The 12,296-nt window shown below is 36.2% G+C and overlaps 1 protein-coding gene across 1 annotated transcript in view; it reads left to right on the plus strand.

Annotated features, from left to right (window-relative positions):
- Positions 1-4,397: 4,397 nt before the first annotated feature.
- LOC104409789 (cAMP-dependent protein kinase catalytic subunit beta) overlaps positions 4,398-12,296 on the plus strand; it is a 19,159-nt gene continuing 11,260 nt past the window's right edge. Inside the window, exons 1-5 of the mRNA XM_010019759.1 lie at positions 4,398-4,484; positions 5,411-5,539; positions 8,450-8,548; positions 9,560-9,642; positions 10,182-10,308. Coding sequence (XP_010018061.1) covers positions 4,398-4,484; positions 5,411-5,539; positions 8,450-8,548; positions 9,560-9,642; positions 10,182-10,308 — 525 coding nt within the window. The remainder of the gene's footprint in view (positions 4,485-5,410; positions 5,540-8,449; positions 8,549-9,559; positions 9,643-10,181; positions 10,309-12,296) is intronic.

Genomic DNA, 12,296 nt, shown 5'->3' on the forward strand with positions numbered 1-12,296 from the left:
GGGGGGGGAGATAGCAATTCAGCAAGCCTTCAAGAGTGCAGAGAGATAGTCACCACTATGGATCTAGCGGTGTCCCGAGGGCCCGTAGTCATCATCTTTGGTGGTGGGAGTCCTCCAGGGTCGTCATTGGTGGAGGATGTCCAACACGGCAGTTACCTTTTCCCCTTTTATTATGTGTTGGGGAAAGTACCTCTGTTCTGAATGTCAAGTACTACACATTGCTGGTGGAATCACGTGCATCCTGTTTCACTGCTCTTGTAGCCAGCTCTTCAATCCTTGAAATAATGGACAGCAATTCCTTACACCAATCCTTGCAATAATGGAGTGAGAAGTCTTACCTCAGCTCCTCCCACCCATCTCTCAGACAATGGACAGTGGAGTCCTATTTCAGCTCCTCACACCCATTTCTTGGCCAATGGACAGTGGAGTCCCATCTCAGCTTCTCATACCAATCCTTGAGACAATGGACAGTGGATCTGATTTCAGTTCGCTCTCATAGGCGTCTAGTTGTTTTGAGCACTGCTGTTGCCCTCCTGAGTGCCATTACTCATGTTTGCTCTGTCCTTCCAGCACCTTCCTTTCTTGAGCAAGAGCTTTCTTCCTTTAGTTTCAGCCTCCTTTGCTCCAGCTTGTGCTGGACCAGTAAAACCAGTCTGAATAGGGTGTGTTGGCTGATCATTGCATGCACTCCTTGCACCCTCATCTTTACTTCGCTCAGCTGTGTAAGAGTGATCCTTGCTCTTCAGTGTTTATGGGAACCTTTCTATCAACATCTCTTTCCTGAGTTCTTTTTTTATTTTGACAGTCTTAAAAAATTAAATCATACCATTGTATGGTGACCATACAGGATTCCCATATGCATTCCAGTTTGCATACAGCAACTTGGGCTGTGCAGCTGAGACTTTTTGAGGGGTTTTGCTGCTGTTGGGTAACAGGACTGAAATTTGATTGTGAATTTTCGGTTTTGGAGACTGCTTGCCATTTCTGTGCTATCCACCACATGCCATGCAATTCACACATGCTGTCTTTTGGAACAAAGTGCTAAGTAGTGGGAAGATCACCCGATTACAGGTTTTATTGTGATCCAGCATGCCGTGATGAAGATAGATACGCTTTTGTTAGCAACAGTCCTTGGATGTGTGTCCTGGAATAGATTAATGATTAAAGATGCCAACTTGATCTGTTGAAGTTTTGTAAGCTGTGCTTATTTCTGTGATGCATCATCTTTTTTTCATACTGAATTTAGCTGCCTTTAGGTTTGTTTTTTTCCTCTTTTCTTTGCTCAAACATTCTGTGATTTAGCATGAGTCATTTTGTCTGTGTGGGAAAGGGTTGGTTTGTTAAAGGGTCCGTTCTTGAGTGGGGAGGGGAAAGGGTGGAATGTATTTATGTTTTCTATGTGTTTATTGTGGAAATGCATAAAACTTTTTTTATTTTTTATTTTTTTCCTTCTCTTTGTTTCCTCTCTTCATCATCTCATCTGTGTGGGTGAATGTTCCTGCAAACCCTTGTGGAACCTATAGAGACTTTTGGTATGCTCATTCCTTCATTAGTGCCCAAAGTCATAGATGATAGGAATAGTTTAAAGACTAGCAAAGCAAACAGGAGTCGCATTGTCACAATTTAAGGTGGCTAAAAATGTGCACTTGAGGTAATCTTCTAAGTCATCATCTGATAAAGCTATTTGTTTGCATCATCACAGTAATACCAATGGCTACTACTATCTGGTTGGTGTAAATTTTGATTCTGTGCTTGAAAAGTAGAAATGAGATGTGTTCTCATGTAGCAAGAACTAATGTTTTGTGACTGAGAGAGACTTTTCAAAACTACCTAACCTCTTCCAAATTCTGCGTCTTATTTCCAGAAGTAACTGAAGTGTATGCACTTTGGTTGCCTAAATTCTATTTGAAATCACATACCAAATGATGATGTGGTGCAGCAGCCCAGGTGACCTCTGAAAATGAGAACCAGGCACAATTTGACCCATTTCCTCCTTAGGAAGGAAATGTAATTCTAATAAAATACACCACAGAATATGAAAAATTTTTAAAAGATAGCAATTTTAAGATAGATGAGTGCCATTAGATAGCTTTATTTTGAAAACACGTTCAGTGCTGCTTTCCAAGAAAAAAGGGTGAAAATAAAGTTAAATATGGTAGAAGTTTAGTTGAAGGAGAGCTTGTGACTTATTGATATTCTAGAAATGAGAGATTTTTCTCATGCTTCCACAATTTGAATATTTCCAGCTGTGTCACACTTTTTCACAGACACCATTCCTTATTCCAGAAGTAGAACAGAAAGATAACTATATGAAAATGTCATTGTTTTCATAAATACAGAATAAACTATGTTTTGGTGCAAAATATGTGGAAACTTAAAATATTTATATGAACAATGGTGATAGCGTGAGGAATATTTAAGATTTGTACTGTAATAACATTTAAAAAAATTGCACCAATTCGCAGCTTGGCTGTGCTATATAGTGTAAAAGTTAACATTCGTTTCTAATCTACAGCCACTTCAGTTTGAAGGCTCAGCCTTTTGGTAATCTTAGTGATCATCTTAGGGGTTTTTTTCTTGTCATTAAGAGAAAATAATGGTCATGCTATTTTGACAAAAATTGATGTCTTAAAACTTTATCACTGGTCATCACTTTATCAAGTCATTTCTCTTCTCCTGAATGGAAGAAGGATCATCAGGCATGAATTTGGACACTGTTAGCTTCCCTTTTTTGTGTTGAGAAATTATTTCATGCCACAGGAAATCCTGTCCTTTTCTCAAATTAGGATCATTAGAAGTCATTACATGAGTAACCCCCATAATTTAAAAACAATGGAAATATTTTCCCCACACAGGATAAATATGTCATTTTTACTGATTACCCACTAAAATATTTTTAACTCTTAGTGAGTTTTAATACCAGTTTGAAATAGTTCCTTTGATAGAAACTATGTTTTTAATACCACTTTTAAATAGTTCCTTTGATAGAAACTATGGGTTTTTTACTCAGCTTAGCCATACATTTGGGGTAATAAATATGTTCCTCCTCTCTGATATTGCTTGTGATCTCATTGTGAGTGGATCTCATGCTTTAAACACTGTTTGGACCTTGAGGTCTGGGAGAACTGACATTTTTCCTGAAATTCCAAGTATTTGCTCCTCCATCAGAGCCAGTGACTGTGGGAGCCATCAACCTCCCTTGAGTATTTTGTGATAGTTGAGTCCCATAGTGCATTTGAGAGGGAGGAAAAAAGGAACACAAAACAATTCAGCCTTCTCCAGGGCTGCCGTTGCTTTCACTGCTGCTGCAAACACTACCAGTACTAGAAGAGAATTTTAAAAAATGTCTCTGTGTAAACTCTGGTATTCTCTGAAAAGCCCAAAAAAGTTCTGATTCAACAGATGACTGTTTACAACCCCATAAACCTAATTTTTTATGGCCATTGGAAGGTAAATTACAGTTGCTAAAACATGTATTTCTAGATATTCACCAGAATAATTTTGGCACACTGCTCAGTATTTTTAGAAGTTGCTTGTGGCAGAACATCACAGTGCAGAAAATCCACTGTTATTAATGCTGTATTATGTGAAATGATTCAGAGAACACAAAAACAGTAGGATATTTTCTTCTTGATTCTGTGACTCTTTCAGAACCTCAGCAATGTCTAAAACACCTTCTGTTTGTGACTGTGCATTAAGTAATCAGCCTTGATCTGGCTAAGAATTGACATTAAAAAAAACCCAGAACAGCTGAAAAACGATCTAAACAAAATATGTTGGTGCACATTTTAAATAGCCATCTGGAATTTTACTATTATACATTCCTTCAGTTTCAATTGAAAATCAATATTAAAAATACTCTCTGACTGTGGGCATGCCTAATGTGCAGTGTCAGTGTAGCCGTGCGCTTTGTCTTTGCTTGCAGTAATGCTGTCCATTTGTTACTTGAGCTTGCAAACAGCCTTTAAATGAAGGTGATGAGGGGAAAAAGCAATGAGATTGGCATTACGCTTAATCAGCTGAAAGAAAATGTAACTTTGATTTAACAAAAATAGATTAAAAGTCTATCTTTGCAGAATGGCTATTGTAAATATCAGGTGTTTGTGGTTTTTTCCCAGTCAAATTAAGAACATCTTGCATCACCTTAAAGTCTGCTTGCGTATACAATATTGTGAGATAATAGAGCTGGTGTAGAATTCCTGTAGAATGATGTAGTTACTCCAGAAAGCTTAGAGACCACCTGGAGATACTGTATAAGTTCTAGAGGCATTGGTGCTTGCTTTCATGCCTGGAGAAAATAGTGTATTATGAGCTGAAGAAGTAAGTTGATAATGAAGTATGCATATTTTGCTAACAAAGCATCTCCATTTCATCCATGACGAATTACATGAATTAAAATGTACTTTTTTTGTCTGCTTTCAGTGAAAGAGTTCCTAGCCAAAGCCAAAGAAGACTTTCTAAGAAAATGGGAAAGCCCCCCTCAGGTATCCGTTTGAAGCGTTCAATAATTTTCTCTATTGCAAATTTTTATAGTGTTACGTTTTGTCAGTCTGTAGTGAGCGGTGCAGAGAACAGAAATAAGTTTTATGCCACTTTAAAAGGAATTTCCATTTTTAATGTCAGTTTTGTCATTGAAGTTCATCAGCAAAGACTCTTGGGTCTTCTCCACATTTGAGTTGATGAAATGCTCATATTGAACAACAGCTTTGTCTTACGGAGAATGATGTTCTCCATAAACACAAGACTCAAATTCCTACTGGTATGGTTTAGCTGGCTTTTTATAACAATAAGCATTGGTACATCTGTCATCTACCCTGTTAATAACAGTATTAAAGGGAATTGAGGGTATTAAGTCTACTGCATAGGACTTGGGGCAGGTTAAGGAGCTTGTTAGAGAGAAACCTCTTAAAAGCTGAACTTGGTTTGGGTTTTTGGGAAAGGGTCATTGTTTTTAAAGCAGCATTTGAAATGCTATGGTACTGAATGTCTGAGAAAACTTAACTCAGTGATATACTCTCCAGACAGCTCTGATGTAGAACTGTCTCTTGAGATTGGGGTTTTTTGCATGTTCTAATATTCTTGTTTGTGAAGTATGAGGGTGTTACTTATCTGCATGTTAAATTCATGATCTGTTTACTCCATTTCTTATTAAGCCTGTGTCATCTGTATGGACAAGTTATGGAAATGTTGATACAATTCAGTTAAGTCTTTTTCTGTTTAATGAATGCAATGTAAAATCCCTTACTATAATTTGACAGGCATGAAATTGTAACAACAGTATAGTTGGCTATCATCTTTGATAAATGTAATTTTACTCAATTTTCTTTCATAAATTAATTCTGTTCATACAGTTAAAATTGTCTTTGGTTACTAGATTGTAAATAATGTCGTTATATCCTTGTACATGTAGAATACTGCTGGCCTAGATGATTTTGAGAGGCAAAAAACCCTTGGAACAGGATCATTCGGGAGAGTAATGATGGTGAAACATAAAGCCACAGAACAGTATTATGCTATGAAGATACTGGACAAACAGAAGGTTGGTGTAACTTTTAGTGGGATTTGTGGTACATAAGAGTTTTATGTAGATCAAGATTTGGTAACTGTGGCTAAATTATGTTGAACAACTGTGCTTTTGCTTAACGCATTTGGGTACTGGTGATACATGAAAAGCTTGGCTTTCTCTTTTAACCTGCTAATTCAGCTGTTGGGGCTGTGTCAGATTTTTACAACAGCCAATAATGTTATTGGCAGGCTAAAGAGGCTCTAAGTAGTGTCCAAGGCATTAGTAAAATACTGTCAGTTAAATTCTTTGCTTAGCTTCTTGTAAGGTAGCCTATATATTCTTTGGCAAAACCAAAATGTAGTGCTGTAGTTAAGTAAATAATAGACCTTTGCAGCGTAGCTCAAAATTCTGGAAGACTCTTTGGATCAGAAATTAACAAAATTTTCGATTGTAAACCATAATTTAACAAATAATTTCTTTTCTATTTTTGATCACATGAGGTATTAACTTTTGTATGCATCCCATTGCACCTCCAGTAACTGCACACGTAGAACAGTGACCTCTCTCAGGACAGCTGTCACACAGTAGACATTCTCATTTAAGTTGAAAACTTAAATGCTGTAGTCTGAATCTGTATTGTTACTCCAGCCTGATTTAACAGTTTATTACTCTTAGATTAAGTCAGCAACATCACTTGATAAAGTTTAAACTTTAAATAAAACAGAATTCCAGAATGCTAAGATGTATTTTAAAGGAATTTATCTATACAATTAGTTTTTAATGGTTTTGACAAGCCTTTCAGAAGTACATTATTTAGATTAGTAGATTCTTAGGTCCTCAGTATACGAGCTTTTCTTACTTTGTAAGGCACTGTAAATAACTTTGCTACTGTACAACAAAAATCATACTACGAAAATATTAATCTGGCAAAGAGAACTAAATGATCAGCAACTGATAAAATGTAGTCAGCGTTATCTCAATGTGGACTCTTGCACTTAGGCATTACATTCCTGAGTAATTTTAGATAATGGAATTATGACAGTGACATGAACAGGTCCTTTATGAAATATACACTGTTTCAACTCAGCGTACATAATTTTATGTCTGTGTATTCTGTTAGAAATATATTAGTGTTATATTAGTAATTTCTATTAATAGATCACAAAAATAGAGGATGGTTTAGGGAGAACCCATTTCTGTCACTTTCTGTATTCTAGAAAACATACAGGTGTCTAAAATTAGGCAGCTTGCAGGCTGCCTGTGATTTTTCATTTACACTTTACTTGAAAAAAGAGAAGGCATGTTGTGTGTCCCTTTGTTATCCAGTCTCATGGTTCATCATGATAAGCAATAGATGTTGATGTATCCAGAAGTTTTGTGTGTAAGGTTGTTAGTCTTTTATTTGTCTAGCTTGATTTAGGAAGGCTGTAACATACTATTGCTTGGCTGCTTTCATTAATAATTGTTTTTTGAGAAAAAAAGAAAATATTGTTAACAAAAACTTAGACACAAACAAACTGCTGGAGAATCTGCCATTACTAGGTGCCATTCAATCTACATCAATTAGACATGCCCTGAGCCTGAGCTTAAATGTGAGCAAAGCCGTGTTATCTGCAGTTCCAGTTTGTTACTACAAAGTGTTAAGCAGCAGCTTCAGCCTGTGGTATTGCTGCCATCACCCTCCAGTATCTAACCAGCAGAAGATGGAGGAAAGGTGGTAAAGTCTTGTCTAGCATTGCAGCTGAATGCTTCACAATATCAAATTAAAACTGAGCTTGCTTGCTTTGATCACCAAGGTAATTCCAGAACCATAGCTTTTTTAAGGATGAAGCAGACGCTTCCCACACAAATGAGCTGATTTAAGCAAAATTTTTTATTTGGTCCCTGAAGATCTGTGATTCAAAAGAGATTTAGTATTTTTATCTCAGTATTTCTTTTGTATGACATTTATTTCAAAACGGTAGTGGTTTTTTTAGGTTCTACCTTTTGAATCTAAAAGTTAAATTTAAACACAGTTTCGATCAGGGTTGGAATATCTCGCTTATCTGTTATTTATAGCTGTTAGATTTGATTTCCAAACATGTAAAAACAGACTTGTTTTGATCACTCTTGTATGTTTTCTCCTTGTTTCCTTGGGAGGGGGGAAAGGAGAAGTAACTTGGAGATCATGGCATTCTCAAAATGAGATATATCTATATTGTGCAATAGGGATTAAGTAAAATAGAAAGAATCGATTATGCAATGTTGGGGTTTAACACAAGGAAACCAATCGTTAATTACTGAGAAAAAGCAGTGATAAGAAATCTGCCATTTGCTGCCTTGTTAGCAGCTTAACATTATAATGGATTCCAAGAAGGCAGCATTTAGATCTTTAATACTTTTGCTAAGCAGGAAGGCAGAACCCACTGAAAGGTCTGGCAGAGGTAGCAATTGTTTATAAGAATGGAAATTTTGAATGTGTATTCTCCAGAGTCTTCTCCTCTCTACTATGTGAGCTATATCAAATAAGTCAGTTTATTCCTGTTCACACATAACAAAATTCATAATTAAATGTGTCTTACACAATTTCCTGCCTTTCTAAGCAAAGGGTCCAGAGACCAAATGGATTTTATTGAACTGTCATCTAGCTGAACTGTCTTCATTACAAATGCAAGCAATTCTTAAGAAAACATAGAGATGATTTCATTACTGATTTCTATACTTAGCAAGTAGTAAGAAACACTATTTCTACAGTTATCTGTGAACCATACTGCATCAGTATTACACTTTAAAATGTTGTTGACTTCTTAATCCTTCCTCAGCACTGCTATTGTACTAGTAATCTGTAAGGTTTTTTATTATCTGTAAAATTACAAGTTTGCTTTCAGCTAATTGTTTTACACTGAAAAATTTATCAACTGTAAAATGTCGTACTTAAACTGAAGACTGTTTTTCCTCTTCTAGGTCGTCAAACTGAAGCAAATAGAACACACACTGAATGAGAAGAGAATATTACAAGCGGTGAACTTTCCTTTCCTTGTAAAACTGGAGTATTCTTTTAAGGTAATCATTATTTTGAAAGCAGTTGTTCGGGTTTCAGGGAAGTGTGTGCTCGAACTTATGTATTAAATCATTTAATTTTTATAGTACAATAGTTAAAGGGTTTTTGTTTTCAGAGATGCTTCACATGGCGCTGTTGCCAGGTCTTGAGCTTCAGTTCCTGCATTTGTGTGTACACTTGCACATGCCCCAGATTATCAGGTGCTGACTGAAAGGATATTTCCAAATAAATAAAAATTTAAAGAAATTAAACTAAACACTTAGAGATTTCCCTTTCGGAGGGAAACTGGCTTTTGTACAGCAGAGAGCTTGTAGTCATCATTCTGTCTTAGAGAAAAAACAAAGGATGTATTTCTGTGCCAGTATATTAAATGGTAAATTTGTAATTGTTCTGCAGGCTTTTTAGTGGAGATTTATATCTGAGGCAGGTCTTAGTGACAATCTTAACCATGACGGAAGGAACTTCTGATAGCTTCTAATTTCATGGCATTATGTATTAGTCTGTGCAAAGAAATGAGTATTTTCCTAATTTAGCATCCTCTATAATTCCTTCCTTTATTTTTTTTTTCTTCTTCCTTCTCTTTTAATACCAGTTAAAATGAACAAAGATGTTTGACCTTAATCATTATTACGGTTTTGAATCTTGGGGCGGGGGCTGTGGGAGACAAGTATATCTCAGTCTGTCAATTCAGAACTTCTAAGAGTTCAAGGTCTTGTCTTGCAGTAGGCATCTTATCCTCTCTTCCTTCACATCGCTTACACACCATTCTGTGTCAGGAACTCACTGATTATTCAGATTCGCTTTAAAACAGATTTGTAGAGATACATGATGCTCCTTTTGTCATGTGTGTCTGCAGTCTTCCAAGAATTTCTACCTTTCTTGCTTTGTATTTAAATTCATTTGATGGCTACAATCTTTAGTTTACATTCTTTAATAGAATATATTGTATGTAGGAATTAGAGAGACTGTAACATGCATAATATGTATTCGTGTGTGTTTACTTACTTCCTTAGGACAATTCTAATTTATACATGGTAATGGAGTATGTTCCTGGTGGTGAAATGTTTTCACATCTAAGAAGAATCGGAAGGTTCAGGTGAGAGTATTAATGACATTTTTCCTTTAAAAAGGCTTATGTTGCTAAATTGAGAAGAGGGTTTTATAGAATTTGTTAGTATTGAAGAAGAAATTCTGAAGGGTTAAATGCATTTAAGTTACTCCTCTTTCAGCACTCAAACTGGTCAGGCAACGTAAAACTCATAATAACTTTTCATTTTTCAGTTAGTTAATGCAGGCATTTGTGATTTATGCATGATAGAATCTTGGAATTCCTATGCATATTGTCACTGAAATTGATGTTAGTTTCTAAAAGTAAAATTTAAAGTCTAAGCTCTGTATTTTGGGATATGTTTATTCCTGATTTGCATGTGTATTTCAGCTGCAAGACTTAAATACAGGAAATGATTGTATCAATTCTAAAATGTTTGCTGTTTGCCGGTTATTCTTTTTTATCTTGTTACACAATAAAAGAATCAGTTATAAGATACTTAATTTGTCTGTCCCTGGCAGTTACGTGGTTGTGTCAGTATCTTAGCATAGCATTGGAGTACTTAATATTTTTCTAATTCTTCACAGTGAACCACATGCACGGTTTTATGCAGCTCAGATAGTGCTAACATTTGAGTACCTCCATTCATTAGACCTCATCTACAGAGATCTAAAGCCTGAAAATCTTTTAATTGATCAGCAAGGATACATCCAGGTATGATGTTCTTTATATATTTAGATAGTGGAGTCTTGTGTTACAGTAAGGTTAGGTGATTCTAGAAAATGTGTTTAGAATAAATAGTCTTGAAGCTGGTTGGCATGTATTTAGGAAGTATTAAAATGCCCTACTGCTTAGTAATGGTTAAAACCATTGGATTTTACCTCCTCTGACTAAAATTAAGTATGCACAATGGAGCTGTCTCCAGTTGAGTGAGTTGTCAAGGTTTCCCTTGGGGTTTGTGGTGTGAAGTAGGTGATTACATGGCTCTGTTCATCTGACCTATTTCAGATGTCTGCCCTAGAACAAGACAAACAGTGCCCTAAAATGTCTGGTTCTCTGCATTGTCTATATAAATGGTTTAAGATAACCAGCTTAGATGTCAACACCAACACTGTAGTATTTCATTTCATTCAGATGAGCCCCACCCTTGGAGGGTCCTAACCTTCACAGCACATCTGGCATAAGAGCTGAGCTGAGACCAGATCACAATTGCAGTGCTGCAAATGGCAGCTTTGGTTTTACAACAGCCTCATATGGCAGCTCACCTTCCTTTTAGCTCTTATGTTTTTTATAACTGGCAAATGGTATACAGATTATACGAAAAGATGGTATACAGTAACAAGAACTCTGCAGTGCTTTGCAGTCATTAAATGGTAGGAGCAATTCTTTCCTCTTTGTGTTAGCTTTTGCGATAGCAGAATCTAACAGGAAAAAAACATAATAAAAATGTTTGAGAGAAGTAGAAAGAGTTCATGTATTATTTATACTGTAAAATCATCTTGTATGTAGAATAAAATAACACTGTAGGGAGAAGTACAAGTTCTATTAACGTGGTTGGGGAACACCATTAATGTAAAACTGTGAATGGCTTACTCCAGAATTGGTGACTCTGTATGTCCAACAGTATGGTTTTGTGATGGTGGGCATACTGCAAATGATAATGGGTCCAGCAGTCACTCTTCCCGTGTGAAACTGGTTCATTTCTGCTTCTGAACAGGGTGTGGGGGGGTGTTCATACGTTGATACTGCAGCTCCAACTAAATTTTGTTTAGAAACTGCGTTAATTTTCTTTTTGAATTTTAAAGCCATTACTGTTTGTCTCATGTCTGCAGTGTATTTTTCTTCTGTAGACTGTGCATTCACAAACACAGCAATGATTCTTTGCTGACTGAAGCAGGTCTGTCTAGTCAGTACGTCACCCTCTCTGTTCAGTTCCAGCTGTGATTGCTGTTTCTACCAAAAACAAAGCAAAAAAAGCTGCCTTGATAGTTTGGAGTCTGGATTGTTTAATTGTGACAGTAGTGTATCAGAAACATCAGCATAGAATATTGTATAATTAGCAATTATTATCATTGTGATATAGTATGTTTTTTCAGGAAGTGAGTTGAAAAAGGTACAAAGAAGGAGGAAACAAAAGAAACAGATCCCCAGATTTGATGACTTGAAACCGACTCCAGAGTTTCACATGTAATTCCCTGGCTTCCATATGTATTCCACGATACAGTCCAGCAAAAATCACACAGCTATCATCACATGCAAAGTTCTGAAACTTACTGCAGAAAACATGACAAGTGGAATGAGGAGCTTATAATGGCCAATAACTTGCCATTTGTGAATAGAGTTACTGCTGCATTTCCCCTGCCCCATTCCTCAAATAAACAAGCTTGACTCTGGTGGTGCTTTCAAAGATCAGAATCAGAAGTTACTGGAAGACCTCTTTCATGTTGTCCTATTCCCACACTAATTTTACATGTAACCTTTATACACTTATGCAATAAAATTCTAAATTTACAAGACTGGCAGATATCTTGACCCGTTTTGTGATTCATTTATTTGTTAACTAAAGGAAAAGATAAATATTTGTTCTTATTCATGTTGTTTAAAATTCCAGCAGTATAAACAGACTGATGTGAAAAGTATAAGAAAAGTCATTAATGTAATTGCAGTACATGTGGGAGATAAGTAAAGCCATAGTTCCTGCT

This window comes from Nestor notabilis, unplaced genomic scaffold, assembly GCF_000696875.1.
Source record: "Nestor notabilis isolate BGI_N333 unplaced genomic scaffold, ASM69687v1 scaffold33268, whole genome shotgun sequence".
Taxonomy (NCBI): Eukaryota; Metazoa; Chordata; class Aves; order Psittaciformes; family Psittacidae; genus Nestor; species Nestor notabilis.